Raw genomic sequence first — 18,743 nt, forward strand, 5'->3', positions numbered from 1 at the left:
TATATATATATATATATATATATATAGATATATATATAGATAGATAGAGAGAGAGAGAGAGAGAGAGACAGACAAAAGCACACACACACACACGGGGAGTACTTACAGCAGAGGCACTTCTACGATCAGGTGAATGAGGTTGGACAACAGCTCCTCCAGGAGGTCCTCGCTGCCTGTTTCTACACAAGGGGTTGAGGGACTAATTATCTGAGACATTTATGGTAAGCTCCTGTTGATCATGGTCTCTCTTTGCTCCTTCCAAGCCTCACTGTACCAATCCCCCTCTCTACCCTTCCCATCATCCATATTTCATGCTCAGTGTACAGAGGAATGACACCGAGATAAATTAGTTAATTGGGATTACAGGGTATCTCCAGGGTTCGCTGAGTTAAATAGAAGTCTTTTTTAGATGCTTATAATGCCACATAGAATGCAATTTAAGACCTAGTTCGCAATCATACTGGCCCATGTGTTTAAGTATGATGGAAAACCAGGAGAGAAAATGTGCCCTAGAACTTCTTCTTATTATATCACAGTTTCAGTACTACCGAGCAGTATAGAGAAATTCCTCTTAAGCTATAATTACTCAACTTAACGCAAACATGGACAGGGATAAGATGCAGAAAATTAGGGATGGATGGAACAAATGAATATGATTCATCAATTTAAGTTTTTCTAAAATTGACATTAGCCCATTATGGGATGATTCCTAGCAACTGTTCCTATTGGTCTCCAAAAAGAAAGGATTGAACAGCCACCTGTGAGCACAATCTACTGTCGCAACAACGCTGCTTTCTTTGTTAATAGTTGTAGAACGTCTCCCGACAGCAGCAATCGGACACATGAATGTTTTATAACCAATATTACTCCCAACAGCAGGCGAGAGAAAAATACTTAAGACTTCTGCAAATTACAGTTAAGACTGTTCTGCACTGTACTCAGTGTTTTTTTTAAGACTTAACATAACCTGCAGACACTGTGTTTTATCTTCCCTGTACCATTTTCAACACGCTACAATTAGCTCTGTATAATTTTGCAGTGATAGAAAGAGATTCTTTATAATGATCATCCAACACAGCAGATAAGGTCTATAGGGAGCTGCAAGTGAGCGCGTTTCTGTCTGAATGAAAATGTCACAGTTCATGTTTGCAAGTGAATACTGGTTGAGGAAATAATAAACAGCCATGGCAGAATTATAAAAAATACAGTTTTAAAAAAAATGTTATGTTATTTTCATTGTCTTTGTAGCGCCAAAAAGCATTCTGTTACTTACATCTATCAAGCTTGTCAACAGGGCACACATTTGCAGAGTGTTTTAATGAGGAACTTAATTCAGACATGGAAAGTGTTTGAGGCCAGATGTGCAGTCAGTGGATGCAGATCCAGACTTTTAGTAACAAAGTTTCTTAGAGACAGCTGATCCAGGTCAGTAGCCAGGGGTATGTGTGCTCAATTAAAAAAGCCAATTTCTTATCTCTCTTTAGGTAGGAAGGAAAGTGTTACACATTTGACCCTCGTGGCTATATTCTAATAACTCACACCGTATAAGTCTACTGGGAGCCAAATACTTTCAAGAATGTTGCTCATAAGATTTTTCAGCAGATTATGTGGATTTTCGCATAAGTAGACAGACAACACAGCTCTGAGTCATCCCATACGAACTAAATTAGGTATTTACTCAAAATTGTTGTTCTTATTAAATCCTATGAAACTGATTTTTTTATGCAATTTGTGGCCCCACTTTAATCTCCCTGTGACACACCTTCCTTTTCTAAAAGGAATCTGTGATGGCGCTCACCTTCACAGGAGCCTGGTGCCCTCTCCTGGTAGGAGAACTGTAGGTGCAGCTCTTCCTCACTTATCTCCCTGATGAACACCTTGAGCAGGCAGCGAATCATGAACAGTGCGTTGTGCGCTTGCCAAATAAACAGCTGACTGCGGAAGAGAAGCAGAATTAAATTAGGACATCACGTTCTTCAAGGTCAATCATTGCACGGATCAATCATTGTGACGGAAATAATGTTGATGTGCCATTACCCTTAAGTTATAGAGGAACGCTTGGCTCACCATTCTTTCGGTAATATGTTCCTTTAAATGTTAACAGTTTATACACATTTTTTTCAAAAGTTTCTCACTTAAATCCCTTGTGTACTTTGTTTACTGAAACTACATAGAAACTGGACACTAACCCTTGAGTTAATTTCCTCATGCTAAATTAATAAAGCATTGAGTTATAACATGACTAATCAGAACCAGTAGAGCATACTTTGAAACATTTGAAAGTAGCAACGGTCTGGTGGTTCTCAAATAAGAACACCATACTTCACTGGTAGCCATTGACTTTCTGTACATCACATGCATCTCCTTCTTTAATACTTAAAATGGGAAGATGAAGAAAAGTATATAAAAAATGGTGAGTACATGTCATTGTCTTCACCATGGCCTGTAAGGATACTACACAAGTAATTTTTTATATATATATATATACACATATCTCCACACACAAACCAAATTGGGATAAAGTTGTTGAGAAACAAATGGGGAGGAATACAAGAAATGATTGGAAGCATCCAGTGCAAGCCACAATGTTTCACAACCATTTCACACACACACACACACACACACACACACACACACACACACACACACACACACACACACACACACACACACACACACACACACACACACACACTTTGCAGATGCCAATTATGTTAGCAGAAAATGTAGAATTGGGTATGGGACCAAATGTGTTATGAAATGTGAGAAAAATAAATGGGAGTCGATGGGGAACAACAACTCCAACCTCTAATGATGTTTAATAGAGAATGAGGAGTCAAACCCAAACCCCACCCAAATGATTTTTGGCAACTTGGGCGGGGTCAATCTCTGTGGAAATGGAGGTTGGCAGTGAGCGCAGGATAATGCCACATGTGGTAATGGTTATACCTCAGCAGTTTTCTCATGTGAAACTACAACCACTTCAATGTTTCCCCCTGTAAATATATATATGGATTCAATGACTGTGTGTGATCAAACACTAACCGGCCTGCACCCCCGCACAGCAAACACTGACATGAACAGGGTCTATCATTACTAACACAGTCATCTGAATTCATTCTCTCCTCTGAAGTTACCATACTTACTCTTGGCATTCTGTGGAGATTTTCAGTTCTTTGGTTCTTCCCAGGAAAATTCGCACGAGAGCGCCAAAGTTTCCCGTTCTGGGATTGTTTTCAACTGGAGGGTGGGGGGGAAGCAGAAGAGAACTTAGCAGCAGCATTACATAACATCCAAAAAACATCCATATCATAATGTTTGGCATGCAAACAACAACAGGAAGAAACAAATGTTTATGTTTTTTATTTAAAGTCTGAAGACGTTCAGTTGACCAAGGCACTGACCAGTGAGAAATTAAACAAAAACACACATAAAGCATATTTGTATTACAGGCAACGTACTGAGGATCTTGGCGAGGGGGATGACAGCCTCTTCCAGTAACTTGGAGTCTCCACTAGTTTAAAGGAAAAAACAGGGAAGAAGAGAGTTAGAAAGAAAAGGAGAAGATACTTAAAATATATTGAAAAAGTGGATCAGAGGAGCCGAATGCTTGTATTAACTGCCCTCTATTGGCATAAATCCTCTCGTCCTACCTTCTCAAATATTAATATTTGCTACTTTTATTTAAAAAAATTATGAATATAAACTAAATATCTTTGGGATTAAGACTTGTAGGAGCCACATAACTCTTGTTATGAATTGATACTATAAATAAATTGAATTGACATAGTGTATGTATTTTATGGTCTCATTTATATTATGTATTATTGTGCACTTGTGTTGTAGGTGGTGGGCGCGTCCATCACGGGTTTAGCGGAAGTGATAACATGTTTGTTTGCTTTCCCTGTTCACCTGTTTTTTTTTTGCAGTTTGACAGAGGGGGTGAGCTGGGGAGCGAACACTTTTTAATCGACCGCCACACTAACGCAATTATTTCTACTCACCAGGTAACTTTATAATTTGGTAACTGCAGTGCTAATTGTCTTTTACTTGTGGAAGAAGAAGAAGAAAATCATTGCAATACAACTTCGAACGGACCACACAGTGGAATTGCATCTCTCAGTTTAGTGTTTAGTTCCTCGCGGCAGCAGTCTGTTGGACTGCTTACAGCCGCAGCAGGACGGTTGTTCAAAGAGGACGAACAGAGGCAATCTGAATAGGTCAACTTTGACTTTTGGAACTTGTGATGGTCATTTTACACTATTTTCTGACATTTTACAGACCTTAAAGATTAATCAAGACAATAATTGGAATCGTGAAAATAATGGTTAGTCACAGCACTGACTTCAACCACTAATAGTTTTGTCTTACTTGCAATGCATACAGTATATGTTCACTTTGTGTCTTTATGCCTTGTATTTGCTTTTTGATTATACAAGGAAAGCATAGTGCAATAATGAGCATAATTAGCACTACAACTTTTCAAAGATGAATGACTGAAACTCTTACTAAATTAATATGTAAAATCAGTCCAGCTGCAAGACAGAATGAAGAGTAGTGTGTTTATTCTCAACACTGTTGACAAAGGATCTAAATGTTCTAAATGATGTATTCTCAGCCAAGCGGGCCAATAACCTTTAGGATCATTACTGAGGTTAGCTCTGCAAACATCCTGGCCACAGTTTATTGTTGGATCCTGGTTGGGAATCCTACTTTATTTTTTTATTTTTTTAAATCACACTTTCCCATTAGAAAGAATTAGAAAGGTTGTGTGCCAAAAGTTTCATAGAGCCACTTATAGCTTGTTGTCCTTTAAATATTTAAACACACCAGTTATAAAAGGAGATACATGTCCACCGAGGGCCCGAAGGTCTACAATTCAGAAAATGTTGCTATGGTTACTATTTTACCTCCAATGTGTTTACCCTTTTGGCTGCCTTCTTTTTATGTTTTCATCTAGAGCTGCAACTAACATTCATTGTCATTATCAGTGTTGAGTTATTTAAAAATACATTTTGATTCTTCTTCTGATGATTTAGTGTATATGCTCTTGTGAAAGTTCTTGACCTTAGTTTGGCAAAGAAATCCTTAACACAAGGTTTGTTTACTAGCTTTTTCCTTAGCTTTCAACTACATTTTTTAACATCATCATCATTGTGAGATGTGTCTGAAAGCTCCGGAAAAAGCTAGCAAAGCTTTGAGCAGGACTTTTTGTGTGGTACTTTAACTTGATAAATTCCTAAAACAAATAACCATTGAATCTTGGATGTCTCGATCAGATCTAGAAGTATCAGATCGGAGCCATTATGAGCCTTTTTGAACTGATTGGGGATCAGCAGTCACCCCGATCACCTTACTCCGATCATTTCTGTCAGTAAATTCTACACCATTCTAAGTAGAAGTTGGATTCATACGCGAGTTTTACAAAAAGCTAGCTGTTCTAAATTAAATGTATTAAGCTGAAGACACCTTTTAGTTACTTAGTTATTTTTGTAAAACAAAAACAAAATATCTAGGCAAATACAAGTATGGCATCGTGACTCTTTATCGGCAAATACTCAATATTTGAAAAATTGGATTCAGGGGCCAAAAAAGCTGATCGGGATATCCTAACTTGCAACATTGTGGCACATAATCAGACAACAGAACCTTTCCATGTGTGTTTGTGTACCTGCTGGTGGGACTGATGAAGGTAAAGGAGATAAGCTGGTTCCAGAAAGGATCATTCTCAGATATGGATTCTGTGCCCACCAGGGCCCTGAGGCTGGGGTTATCGGACAGGTCACTGACGTGGCTGGTGTTGGCTCCCATCTCTCTCTACTGGCTCCACTCAGCCAGACTCACCAGTCTTCACTGCTTTTTCACCAGGCATATGCCAAATCCTGGGGGGAAAGAAATGCTTTAATCTTTGATGTCGTCACAGATAACAAACATGTATATCCTAAACAATGTATGCCTAAAAAGCCACTTCACAGAATGTAAGGTTTTAAGGTCTCCCTCTCTTTCTCTCTCTCTCTCTAAACTTAAATAAAAACATAATACAATGATTTGCAAATTGAATACACTACAAAGAAAAGATGTGTTAAAACTGATGAACTTTGTTTTTTGCAAATCCCAATCCCATCTTTTTTTCCTTGATTTCAAATGTCCTGGCAAATAAAAATGATCAACTCAACACACAAGGCAACATCAGTCAAACATTACAATAAAAGGTCTAATTAGCTCAGTAAACACCTGCAGTCACAATATCCAAGTCAGTTTAAATACTTTACTTTATACCATGCCGGAGATTGGGAATTTTCATTAACCAGGCAGCCAGAGTTTGACTTCTCTCTTAAATACAGAGGCATTAGGTTACCAAAATGGCTATAATGGCCGTTACAACCATCTACGCTACAGGTCCAAAGTTTGGGGTCACTTATAAATTTCCATTCCACTCCATTATAGACAGAATACCAGCTGATTTGAGTGGGTGGCTGAACCTGAATGCAATATTTACTTTGCCCATTATCAGCAACCATTCATCCAATGTTTCAAAGGCACATTCTGTTTACTGATCTGATATTATTTAAAAAAAGAAAAGAAACTAGAACCATTTTGCAATTATGTAAGAATTTATGTAATCTGGAAACTGCTGCCCTGGTTAAAAAAAAAAAACGCAACTGATCTCAGCTGGTACTCTGTCTATAATGGAGGGCAATGGAAATTTCTAAGTGACCCCAAACTTCTGACCGGTAGTGTATGTACAGTAGGAGATGTTACTGGCACAGAACAGATTCATTTGATCACTTGTAAACATAATTACAATTCAGATTAAACATCACCTCTAAATTGGTTTCACTAATCCATAGCAAAATATATATATCACAAGTAGCTGAGCTATCATGTGTGCCTTTGTTTCAAAGTGGAAACCTAAGGAGTGTATCATTAATACAAGAAGGCATGCTGCCAAAAGGGACTGATAACGTGGATGTCTAATCTCCCGATCAGTGTATTTCAAATCAAATTCTTGATTTGAGTAATTATATGCAAGTAAATCTTATAAGCAAGTAATCTGTCCTCACCATCAGTCCAATACATTCATTTATTATGCCAAGTTCACAACAGGATGACACATTAAAAGGCCAAGTTCACAACAGGATGACACATTAGGGAACCAGGACGTGTGTTTTGTTTTCTTGATGTGGCACACCTTTAGCACACAGGTGTAACCTGCGTGCCAACATTTACCCAGGTAAACTGGAGCTCACTAGAAGTACAGATTTGTGGCCAACCATAGAGTGATAGTTTAAACCCCATATATAAAATGTGTTCTATCTACGTGTATACCTCTATCAGTGTTAATGGCGATACATGAAAGGCACACATCTGAGCTAAGGGGAAATATACATGCCACCAAAACATGCTATTTGCTTCTTGTTGTTATTGGCTAACAGATAATTGTCTGTTCAAAAATTTGTTTCCAGATTGTGCGTGCTATATCATGCGTATTTAGCTGTAGCTGCTTATAATGTAACTGCACTTGCATCTGCTTGAGTTAACCAACTTGCAAGTTAGCTAGCTCATCCTGTTTCAAGTGCAAGAAATAGTCTAGTCAATTTTGACTTTCAACACGGCTTATTGACAGTCACACACAAACACTGAATCATAGAAAGGTAAATGTACAGCAGTTATTCATGAACGTGTCCGGTAAACCGGGCAGTTAATAACTCACTGTTCTGTAAACAGCTAACGTTAACGTTCGCTGCTTGTTAGCCATCAGCTGACCGCTTACCTGTCATAAATGCTTCTCGCAGTTTCCACGGCTCTCTTGACTCCCAGGACCGTTAAAAGGTGACTGTGTTATACACTAATGGACATTTGTGTCCAATTTTTTTTTATCAAGTGCAATTTCCAAGGGCAAATACTTGAAAGTGCAGGTAATTTGAGAGAATTAAGTTTACTCTACATACCTCTCTCCTCCATGTTTTCCACGTCGCCACCCTTTGCGTAATGACGACATGTGGGCGTTAGTTACGTCTGTGACGTTCCAGTATTTCAGTGCCTGATTTAAACAACGATCTGAACCATAAATACGTACACAAATCCCTACATATTTCCCATAAAAGACTTTGATTGTCTATCTACTTACAGGTTCTACCTTAGAACATTTAACACAGAATATCCACATTAAAGGCTATCACACTTAAATTATCTGAATATAATCAATGTGAACATCAACTTTTGAAATTAGTCAGCAAGCTAGTTGAAATGGACACACTTGTCAGTATGGGATCAATGAACAAGCATCTTTTTATATATACAAGATTGTATTTTATTTGTATTTTGGGCACAATACATGAAGACAGTATGTATTTTTAATACATACTGTCTTCATTTTAAAATGGTCATGAAACTGCTAAAATTGTATTTCACTGTTTGTCATTACAAATCTCAAACCATTTTTCCACAAGTATGATATTGCTCTTAGTTACATTAAAAATATCTCAAAAATACAAACAAAATGTAACCCTTAATGACTTAACAATATAAAGTGAGCAAGCTAGTTGAAGTGGAAGCTGATCTTAGTATGGGCGCAATAAAGCAGCCTCTTCTTTGATATGAAGGGTTTATTTTATTCATTCATTAAAATGCAAGTTTGTTTTAGAAAAACTAATCCATTGAGAGTGAATATTCAACACAGTAAATACATATATCAATTTATGATTAACAAGAAATATTAAGTTATTGTAAGACAAATGAAAAAAGTAAAAGCAACAAACACACATTATGGAAGGTAATCAAAAACGACTCCATTCAAAGAAGATAGATAAGTTAATTAATAGTTTCTCTATTTTATATTAACGTACTGTAATATTTACACTGTATTAGATGCATTATGAACATTTATAGCCGTCAATCTGTCTTCTTATCTTCTGCTATAAGGGATCCATTGGCAGTGGCCTCACCGTTGCTTTCAGGCTGAAACAAATGAGAAAGAAACTCATAAAATGCAAATTATGGACAACATACAATCATAAAACTGTTCTAAAACTAACACCAGTATCAGTCATGAAATGAATATCATGTTAGGAAGAATCCTTCTACTGATATTCAATGCACAATACAATGTAGAGCCCTACAGCTCTGCACAAAAAAGAAAAGAAAAAGGGTTTAAGTATTAACATTCCATAACGATGCACCGATACCACATTCTTCTTAGACCAAGTACAAGTACTTTCATTACTTTCGCCAATACCCAGTACCAATATAAGTACTCAGTAATCTCTCTGGGGTCCAAGGGTGTTTTCAGACACACGGATGATTTTGGCTTGCTGATATTGTTGTCAACTAACATAAGACATGCTTTCAAAGTACCATTCCTTTTTGCTATTCAAGGATTTATACTCTTTATATTTAAACGTAGGCTACTTGCTACAGGCAGAGAGGTTAAAAGAATTAAATATAACATAGTGCCGATCTGCATTGAAATTGGCCTATTTTCCATTTACTAGATAGAGGAAATAAAACAAACTACAGTGTAAACAAACTGGTTCATAAAATTATAAAGTGCTGAGTTGAAACAAAATAATTGAAACAAGTGTCTTTCTGCAACTCGCGATGCTCATAAGCCTTTGCCTTTCCCCAAGGCAACATTGCTGTGCTGTTTTGATGCGGTTCTTAAGGGAGAAGCCTTTCTCTGCTGGTACACTGAAGATGGGAATTACGCAGGCTTCTTTGGCCAGTATGACCCAATCCGGATAGATTTCCCAATAAGCTTTGCGGGCTGTTTCATCATGGCATCTGGATGTGCTCCTTTTCCACCGCCTGCCAGCTGGACTAAGAATGTCACGTTGCTATGAGGTGGTATTGGAGACATTTTAAAATTACAAGTACAAGTACATGCACACAGCGTCGGGCCGACACCGATACTGGCATCGGTATCGGTGCAACCCTAGTAACAAAATCATTACTTTTCAATTAACTTACCATGCAAGTCCCATTACTCTTTTCGCTAACTTTTTGGTCGGTAGGGCCAGTCTCCTGAACTGCTTTTTTGGTCCAGAATGTATTAATAATCGGTGAAATGAAAGGATAGAGGAAAGGCTCCAGGAACCTCTTGTAGACCCACAACAGGACAGGAATCACAATACAGGGAATGCACACCATGGCTGGGGCTGAAACAGGCTGTCCAAAATGAAGAATCTAAAGAAGAGAAAGAACACACAGAGATTCACAAGCTTTTAAAATAATAATAGTAATGTGCCTTTATCTCATTATTATGAAAATATATATAGGAAAATAATTGTATATATTGATTTAATTAAACAAGACATGTGACTGAACTGTCAATATAGATATATTTGTGGGATATGAGGTGGCCAAATGAAATGTTTGGTTAAAACCTGCATATCTGTCCATGAGGCCACCTGAAAATACCAATTAATTGACTGAATAGTGAAATTAAACTTAGATATACATTCTAAACAGTTATTACACAAAAGCATGAAAAATCCAGCGCCCATATGAAACAAACGGACACATTTTCTTGTATGATGGAAGTTGTTGCTAAGATCGGTCCAGTAATCTTGAACAGAGCACAGAGTAACATGACCAAGACCAGGATTTTGATGCCTTACCAAAACACTGCATGTCTAATGAACTTAATGCTGACAGTGTACGGGGCTTCGGTTTTCCTATGCATCTGTTGACCAGTTATACATTCAATAAAACTTAGTTGGACTTTGAAGAATAGAAGTGAAAATTGTCAAAAATATATATAAACTACAAAACTTGGTTTCTCATCCAAATCAAGGTTCAAAGGACAGATAGTGTCATATTGTACAGATTGGAAGGCAAATGTGTGATATTAGGCTACATAAATAAAATGGGTGTAACTATCGTTGTGATGTCTGCTCACAGTGCCCCGGATGATTAAGAGCCAGAACAGCAGCTGTTTACCAATCAGCCATCCACAAGATGATAAATGCAAAAAAAAACTTACACTACCAGACTGTAGTGTCGACAGAGCTTCACAAGGGGGCAGCATAACAAGCAGATTTTCAGTGTCAAAATGCGAACTGAGAAGTTTATTCTCCATATCACGAGTAAGTTATAGTAAGCACATTCGTTATGTCTCCCTTCACCAGTTCTTAAAGCAGTGAGGTTTCACCAGCGACCTGTTAGTAAAAAGTAAAACTGGTGATTAAAAAGCAAATGTTAAGCTAAAAATAGCCGACAAGAGGCGGTATTCTCTGTCCTCTTTTGCAGAATTAATCGTCTCTTGAGACTCCAGAGAAAATAGTGTGTGTTATAACTTGTCTCGTTAGTGATCGGCGTCATCAGAATGACTGACACGGCTAACGTTAATGCTAGCTTCCTACCATCGCTCGGTAACGTTACGGGTATGAGGAATTATAACTGACCTGCAAACTAAACAGATGTTCTAGCTTCTATAAGTTAACTGAGTAAGAATGCTCACCTCTGCTGACGACAAAACACCGCTGTTGTCACGTACTGCCGTTGTACACGGGATAGATTATTCTCATGTGTTTTGGTCTCTACTGCGAAGTCTCCGGAATGCGATTACACATGCGCAAGCAGCGCGTTACCTACTTCCGTAGAAGAAGCGACTAGAAGCGGAAGTTGTCCAGGGCGCGAATCTCTCTTTAAAACACAATCAACCACATGAGTATCTGAATAACAACTTTGTAAGTGAGTGACACATTATCAGAGTTAAAAGTAACAGGTTGTAAACGTTTATTTACTGAGGGTGCTAGGTTTAAACTAGCGGTATCTCGCTATTTGCGGTGTTTTTAACTGCTAGCTACATCATGTGACGCTTAGCTTAACATAGCTAGGGAATAACAAACAGCTAAATGACAGATTCGTGTGTGTACGCTATAGTTTACATGAAACATTAAAGTCAAGCGTTCCCCTTTGATTTGAAAATGAAAACTGTCTTCAAGTTGCAATAAAAGAGGACTCTCTAGAAGAACATTTTCTACATTTAACTTAGCCATTTATAGTTTTGTGCATATTTTACCCTCCTAAACAGTTGCTGTTTGGACGTTCCTTGTAAAGTTCTGTGTGTCTTCATTTCAGTCCCACAATGCCTCTGTCCACCCAGTCGCAAGGCGATGATGAACAATACGTTTTAGTGGCCAGTTTGGATAACGCTCGCAACCTGTCCAACATACTGAAAGCAATCACATTTAAAGACCATGCCATCTTCAGCGCCACGCCCAACGGCCTGAAGGTTACTGTGGAGGACTCCAAATGTCTGCAAGCCAATGCTTTCATCCAGGTGTGCTTGCTTTACATAGTAATACTAAGTTTAGTAGTACTTTTCATTGAGCAATCAAAGGAAGTGATCCAGCAGAATGCAGGAGAGTCTTGTGTTTCTGTTATATGTATCCCCTGTAATGGTGATACTTGGAATAACGGACATGTCTTCTTTTTGTTCCAGGCTGAGATTTTCCAAGAGTTCACCATGAGGGACGATTCGGTGGGTTTTCAGGTCAACCTCACAGTCCTGCTGGACTGCCTCAATATATTTGGAGGGAGCATAGTACCCGGTAAAGAAGAATTAATCCATGAATGATGAATCCAAATATACATTTTTTTTTTTTTAAGTTCGCTAATTTTGTTCATATTTGAACTATAGTGAGATTATTATCCATCTCAGATATAAATTAACATATTCATTAACTCCCTCGTGCAATGATGCAGGAGTATCAACAGCCTTGCGGATGTGCTACAAGGGGTACGGTTACCCCCTGACCCTGTTCCTAGAGGAAGGTGGAGTCGTGACTGTGTGCAAGATCAACACCCAAGAACCAGAAGAGCCAGTGGACTTTGAGTTCTGCAGCACCAACGTCACAAATAAGGTAAACATTCACTATTTCATGTACTGATAGGGATAAACAACTTTTCAGTTTCCTTACAATGTTTACTTTACAAACACATTAGGAATATTTGTGACAGTATCCGTATCAAGTTTTATAAAAAAACAATACATGACCGATTACTACTCATGTACCTCTGTCTATTTCAAAGGTGATCCTGCTGTCAGAAAGTCTGAAGGAAGCCTTTTCTGAGCTGGACATGACCAGTGAGGTGCTTCAGATCACTATGTCCCCCAGCCAGCCTTACTTTAGGTGTGTTATCAAAACTAAAACGGCATTGCCACTTGTTAATGTTGACAGGACATTTTGCTAATGGTTATATTGGTAAACCTCCAAAGAACAATGTTATGAATACATTCAACTGTAAAGTGTTGTTTACCAATAAATTTACCATGTAGAGTTCACTGAATCAATTTCAGAGTTTTACAAATAGCGCTGACAGATGCTTCTTACTAGCTTTCAGCTAAAGTGCTCTTCATTTTTTCTGCTCTTCAGGTTGTCTACGTTTGGGAACTCTGGAAATGCCCATTATGATTATCCCAAAGACTCTGACATGATGGAGCTTTTCCGATGCACCAAGACACAAACCAACAGGTCTGCATCGAGATAGTCTATAGTAACCCTGGGGTGGACTAGGGAAACTGGAGATAGTAAAGATATGAAAAGAATGGCATTGACAAAGTAGTGGATGAATTTACATAACGTGTTGTTATTTATTTCCTGCAAGTTCTTTTTGAGTTCCATTAAGTTGCCTTATGTTGCTTTGTGACGTGGTGATGGACTCGTCTCTTTAAAAGCTGATAACGATCCAATTCATATACCTCTAGAATCTACTTTTGTAATAAACTTTGACAGACATTTAAATTGCTAGAGCAGGAAAAGCATGGGTATAATTAATAACAGATTGCTTTTTTCCATTTAGTTACCTCACTGAGCCAGTTGTGTCAAAACATCTGCTATGAAAAGGGCCAATTCTGCTGCCCCAGCTTTAGTTTGTCCACCTCTAGTACCACACCCTATTTATTCTGTCTCTGCCTGTAATGTTATTAATGCGCCACCTTCTGTGCTGTCCTGTTAATTGGCGACAGGTACAAGATGTCCCTTCTGAAGCCATCCACCAAAGCCCTGGCTTTGTCCTGTAAAGTCTCTGTGAGGACAGACAGCAGAGGCTTCCTCTCTCTGCAGTACCTGGTCAGAAACGACGATGGACAGATCTGCTTTGTAGAATATTTTTGTTGTCCTGACGAGGAGGTGGAGGAGCAGTAATTACAGTCTGTGGAATTCCCCTTTAAACAAGCACCTCAACTTCAGTGGCCAGATCTTTGATTTTATAGACAGTCTAGTGGGTGGGGTGCACACCGGACATAAATTCTGGACTTAATGGGTAATGGACACAGTGGCAAAGGCTGCATTGTTTTTTCCACCTTGTTAACTATTTGCCAAGTCATTTGAGTGAAGCATTTTCACTGGATTTGTGGAAAGAAGTTCACCTACCTGGTCTTGTCCCCGTCGTTATACCACTATTATAACAAGTACATAATTCCATACAGCTATGTACTTCTGTTTGTTACTATGGAGACCGAGGTACTTGTCTAGACACAAACATCACCTGTAACTTCATGAGCATGCAGTTTGTAGATAAATTGGTATCTGCTCTGGTCATGGTCTGGGTGCAGTACGATAGCTTACTGGAGCTTCTTTAAAACACACGGAGTGAGCTGGTTGATGGCCCAGAAAAGAAGAGACTTAAGACATGTCACGTGGTACAGTGTCCTCAAGGTGTCTAACGTTACAAGTGTACAGTAGATCTGCTCTCCACAGGCCTTTGACCTCCCTGCTGCCCTCCACACACTTTTAACAACCACTTGTTTGGAGTATATCGGATGACGCAGACATTAAGTTTAAATTGTTTTATTCCCATGACATAGAAAACTGCAGTCACTCAAAATCAATAAACAAGTTTTTTTTTTTTTTTTTTACACTGATGGAATAATTACTTAATGGTCAAATATTGTTTGCTGTATTGTTAAAGCCGAGACTTATAGACAGCTATAAACTGCACAATCCTAAACAAGGGAGCAAATAACATTGCATGAATCCACAACTACGGCAACAGATGTTATACACAATGTAAATATTTAAGATTTTATACTGTCAAAACTGATAATTAAATGACATTTTGCACTTTAAGTCTTCTCGTTTGATAACCACATTTCCTTGAGCCACTGGTGAATCCTGGCAGCAGTACACCACTCGCTCAGAATCCCGTCCCTCCAGTTACCTGCGTGCCATCCTTTGTCTTTTGAAAGCTTTGTGTTTGTTCTTCTTCATCACTTTAGGCGCAGGTGCTTCTGTTTGGATGTGAACAGCTTTCTCCTCAGCTGGCGTTAGAAAGACGTCGGCTGTAACGTCTTTGGCCACTTCCTGCTTCGCTTCAGTCCTCTTCGTTTTCTGCATCTCCTTCACCATTTGCTTTTCACGAACTCTGGCTGCTGCTGCCAGTCGGATCTCTCGCCGGTGCTGTCGTGTGTTAAGAGAAATGGAACTGACAATCACAAACTAATAGCAGGGTTTCACCTCAAAATTAAGACATTTATCACAACAGAAAAGAACTATAAAATGCAGAGTCACAAAATGTCTTCAAATTGAATAAAAGCGACACTAGTAATTATCTGTACATATACAGCCAATTATATTTGGACTAGCAGAATAAAAACATTCCAAGGTGCATTAGAGGTAGCGTTGCATGGACGTAGGAAAATTAAGACAATTTTATACTTTTTAAGACTCCACAAAACCATGAATAGGATTTAGCAGGGTAATGCATCAGGCACTAGCAGTCACAGGATTTTTACCATATTGGGAGACTTGAAGTCTGGGTTTTCAAAGAGCGTGGGCCCTCCAAAGCTCCCCTGAAAGATCTTCATGAGGTTGAGAACCAAGCGAGGTCCGATCTCCACTAGAGAGGCATCCTCCTCCATGATCTGAACGGGCACAGAAAATAGGGCACATGTAAAGAAAATTAATATTTGAACACTAAACCCACAACAGAAGAACAATTAAATATTTACTAAAAATGCTGAGATAAGCCTAGTAGACAATGCAAAGAATATAGACAGATAATTTGTCACGGGTGAAATTTTTGAATTTAATATAGTAAAAACATTACCTGGTAGTTTCTGAACCATATCCGATTGTCTGCTATGGTGAATGTGAAGACGTGGTCCACAAAAGGCTGACTTTTAGGGTGGTACCGGGGCGTGGAAAAAGTCTGAAACGGTAAAAACGTAATTAGTACTTCCTTCCATTTAGAAATGTAGATAGACAACCTACTCAGCTTTCAAACTAAGTAAAGCGTGCATATGGTTACATTCACTGCTGCAGTTAAACAATGATCACTGACACTGTCCAGTCATATCACATCAAGTTAACTTTAATCCAAGAGTCTAAATTTAAATAAACGTTCCAGTTAAATAACACTCCATCTCAGAATTCCACAATGTCGTCTTACGGCTTCAGGTGCACAGAAAGTACCTTGCTAGGTTATAACCAAAAGAGTTGTCAGGATTAATGCATGCTTCTTGTATACACACCTGGATGAAGAGCTCCTTCAGTAAAGCAAAGTGGGGCTCCTTATCAAATTTCTGTGGGAGAAAAAAAACCTAATGTTTAGCCTTTGTTCAGGTTCTGAAAAGTTCTTAACTTTTCACTGAACTACCAGCTGCATTTTTTTTTTTGCAGCTGGGAAATACAGGACGATGGGAAATCATGTACCGAGAGTGTGTGTAGGTGAAGATTTTACAGTTCAATTAAACAAAACCAACAAAAATAATAAGTAGACTGATAATTACTGGAATGGTCTGATGTCGTGTTTGGATGGAATTACACGTCTTTGTGGCACACAGATGCTGAAATACTTACGGGATCGAACGAAAGCAGCGGCCTGGATCCTTTCAGGCAGTTTCCGGTCATCTTTAGTTCAGCCAGTGTGTGAACTGTGGAGGAGACAATCAGATAAATCAGTGTTTCCCCCCCATGGCACATGACACATGTTGTCTACTGTACTTTAGAATTAACTCACTGTTTTGAACCAGAAACTTTGCAGAAGGTCCATGAGGAGTGTTTGAAATCCTATAAGAAAAAAAACATTGAATTTACTTTCAATGTAGTCTATAACAGCGTTTCCCAAAGTGGGGGCTGGGAACCCCCCCCCCCCCCCGGGGTCGTTGAGGTTGCCCCAGGTATTCAGCAGCAAAAAGTAATAATTTGGTCATTTTTAGATATATATATATATATATACACATATATATTTTCATCCATAAGCAAAACAATGTCAGAAAGTATGACTAATTATGGTCATGGGTTTCATACCCTTTGTTATAAAACATCTAAAATCCTAAAAGATACAGAACTTTATCAAATGTGGGCCTGTGGATACATTAGTGTCAGTTAAGGGGGCCTTCACCTAAAAAACGTTGGGACCCCTGTTGTATTACACCAATTACAAAATGTCATACTGTGTTTAGAGAATGTAACAAAGATCAAATACACACCACATATAGAGGTCCTGCTTCTTCTTGGCCTCAAAAAAGAGGCATTTGTTGCAGTTTTTGATCTCACACACCTGCAAACACAGATCTTTAATGAATCCTTAATGTATCAGAATATACATAGGTGTTTAAATCTAAAACTCACCTCATTAACAATGAACAACTTGTCCTTTCTGTCCATTTTTGTATCTAAAAGACAAAAGAAACCCCATGTTATTGTGGCAGTATACTGGACAAAACTTACATCTCTGCTCAACATAAGTAACAATGTGTCCTCCGCCTAAATGGAGTGTGTGATAAAGTGCTGTATAATTAACACGGGAACTAACCTGCTTTTGAATGAGGCATCAGGGTTCTCAGGTCTTGCATCAAGTGTCTTGTTCGGAAGTTAATGCCTCTTGATGAGAAAATGAGAACCCTTTCCTTGTTGGTCCATTTACCCTGTTCAAGATATATTTAATAATATCAAAACTAACCAAAACACACTTACAATTATATAATTTAAAACATCCCCGGATAGCCTTCTTATATTTGAATAATAGCCAGGAAACATGGAGCAAATCAAATGTTTGCTTGGCCCGGTTATGTGAGTGTTACTTTCAGACTGGGCACGTTGTGATTTAACTTAATCATTGTTGTGCTAACGTTGCCCATTAAAATACCCAATTTGATGCGTATGTCACAGCTAAGTTACGGGTGTTTGCTGTTTTAGTGTATCAATGGCATAACATACCTTAAAGAAAACACACAACCGTGTAGCCTACTACGCTGGCTAGCTAATGTTAACTCGCCACCAACTTCTGTGGCTAACAAGCACAAGCACTTACCAACGACACCGGTGGTGGAATCGTGACTTCATTTTTCTTCTCCTGTTCGGCTTCTAACGGTGCTTCAGCTTTATCTACTACAAATTTCCCTTTCTTAGCCTTTTTATTAACAGGAGCCTGTCCTCCACGTTTTCTCTTGAACGCCGACATGTTTGTAAGCCGATACTAAATCTCGCGTTGAATGCATCCAACTCCAACACACGTGCGGATAGAGCAGTGGAGAAGACCCATAGCGGCGCGGAGGTGGTACTGCAGGTATTAAACATGGCATCCGAAGAAAACTAAAACAGGAATTTTCTACAACGGCGTAAAATTAATTCCAAGCAATTTTTAATTTATTAATAATTCAAATTATTATATTTTTCTATGTATGTATAATGTTACTTGCATCTATAGGATGGTCTGGAAAAGCAAGACTAAAAATGATATAATGTCATTGCCAGAATTTTAAGACACAATGAGGTCTGCATGTTGTAACC

General features: G+C 38.5%; 4 protein-coding genes across 6 annotated transcripts in view; 1 reads left to right on the top strand and 3 right to left on the bottom strand.

Annotated features, from left to right (window-relative positions):
- The window catches only part of dym (dymeclin), a 52,001-nt gene extending 43,977 nt beyond the window's left edge, over positions 1-8,024 (bottom strand). The window contains exons 1-6 of one of the 2 annotated variants that reach the window (XM_034896906.1): positions 7,953-8,024; positions 5,672-5,882; positions 3,462-3,514; positions 3,147-3,240; positions 1,799-1,935; positions 107-179 (exon numbers count right to left, since the gene is read on the bottom strand). In XM_034896906.1, coding sequence (XP_034752797.1) covers positions 107-179; positions 1,799-1,935; positions 3,147-3,240; positions 3,462-3,514; positions 5,672-5,811 — 497 coding nt within the window. In that variant the 5' untranslated portion in view covers positions 5,812-5,882; positions 7,953-8,024. Of the gene's footprint in view, positions 1-106; positions 180-1,798; positions 1,936-3,146; positions 3,241-3,461; positions 3,515-5,671; positions 5,883-7,774 lie in introns of both variants that reach the window. The other variant, XM_034896905.1, reaches the window with a different exon arrangement.
- Positions 8,025-8,409: 385 nt separating this feature from the next.
- LOC117959655 (UPF0729 protein C18orf32 homolog) lies at positions 8,410-11,704 on the bottom strand. 2 transcript variants are annotated; one of them, XM_034896910.1, is made up of 3 exons: positions 11,462-11,704; positions 9,970-10,185; positions 8,410-8,961 (listed from the first exon to the last, which is right to left on the bottom strand). In XM_034896910.1, the coding sequence occupies exons 2-3, from the start codon at positions 10,147-10,149 to the stop codon at positions 8,896-8,898; spliced, it is 246 nt and encodes an 81-aa protein (XP_034752801.1). In that variant the 5' UTR covers positions 10,150-10,185; positions 11,462-11,704; the 3' UTR covers positions 8,410-8,895. The 2 variants fall into 2 exon arrangements, with proteins under 2 accessions (XP_034752801.1, XP_034752802.1); XM_034896911.1 differs by having other exon boundaries at positions 9,970-10,189; positions 11,466-11,561.
- rad1 (RAD1 homolog (S. pombe)) lies at positions 11,592-14,306 on the top strand. Its single transcript, XM_034896909.1, has 7 exons — positions 11,592-11,690; positions 12,085-12,286; positions 12,449-12,557; positions 12,712-12,869; positions 13,039-13,139; positions 13,383-13,481; positions 13,976-14,306. Exons 2-7 carry the CDS (start codon positions 12,092-12,094, stop codon positions 14,151-14,153), a joined length of 840 nt encoding a protein of 279 aa, XP_034752800.1. The 5' UTR covers positions 11,592-11,690; positions 12,085-12,091; the 3' UTR covers positions 14,154-14,306.
- Positions 14,307-14,806: 500 nt separating this feature from the next.
- bxdc2 (brix domain containing 2) lies at positions 14,807-18,498 on the bottom strand. Its single transcript, XM_034896908.1, has 10 exons — positions 18,265-18,498; positions 17,767-17,878; positions 17,583-17,626; positions 17,441-17,511; positions 16,969-17,018; positions 16,809-16,882; positions 16,481-16,531; positions 16,057-16,158; positions 15,743-15,871; positions 14,807-15,407 (listed from the first exon to the last, which is right to left on the bottom strand). Exons 1-10 carry the CDS (start codon positions 18,412-18,414, stop codon positions 15,165-15,167), a joined length of 1,026 nt encoding a protein of 341 aa, XP_034752799.1. The 5' UTR covers positions 18,415-18,498; the 3' UTR covers positions 14,807-15,164.
- Positions 18,499-18,743: the final 245 nt, after the last annotated feature.

This window comes from Etheostoma cragini, chromosome 16 (genome assembly GCF_013103735.1).
Source record: "Etheostoma cragini isolate CJK2018 chromosome 16, CSU_Ecrag_1.0, whole genome shotgun sequence".
Lineage (NCBI taxonomy): Eukaryota > Metazoa > Chordata > Actinopteri > Perciformes > Percidae > Etheostoma > Etheostoma cragini.

Bases quoted from the DNA above. Each gene is read 5' to 3' on its own strand.
- LOC117959655 (XM_034896910.1), bottom strand. From the start codon at position 10,149: ATGGTGTGCATTCCCTGTATTGTGATTCCTGTCCTGTTGTGGGTCTAC. The intron at 8,962-9,969 runs GTAAGTTAATTG...CATTTGTTTCAG, and splicing joins AGAGTAATGGGACTTGCATG to CCTGAAAGCAACGGTGAGGC.
- rad1 (XM_034896909.1), top strand. From the start codon at position 12,092: ATGCCTCTGTCCACCCAGTCGCAAGGCGATGATGAACAATACGTTTTA. The intron at 12,870-13,038 runs GTAAACATTCAC...TCTATTTCAAAG, and splicing joins GCACCAACGTCACAAATAAG to GTGATCCTGCTGTCAGAAAG. The intron at 13,140-13,382 runs GTGTGTTATCAA...TCTGCTCTTCAG, and splicing joins CCCAGCCAGCCTTACTTTAG to GTTGTCTACGTTTGGGAACT.
- bxdc2 (XM_034896908.1), bottom strand. From the start codon at position 18,414: ATGTCGGCGTTCAAGAGAAAACGTGGAGGACAGGCTCCTGTTAATAAA. The intron at 17,879-18,264 runs GTAAGTGCTTGT...TATCTTGAACAG, and splicing joins TTCCACCACCGGTGTCGTTG to GGTAAATGGACCAACAAGGA. The intron at 16,159-16,480 runs GTGTGTATACAA...TTACCGTTTCAG, and splicing joins TGAAGGAGCTCTTCATCCAG to ACTTTTTCCACGCCCCGGTA.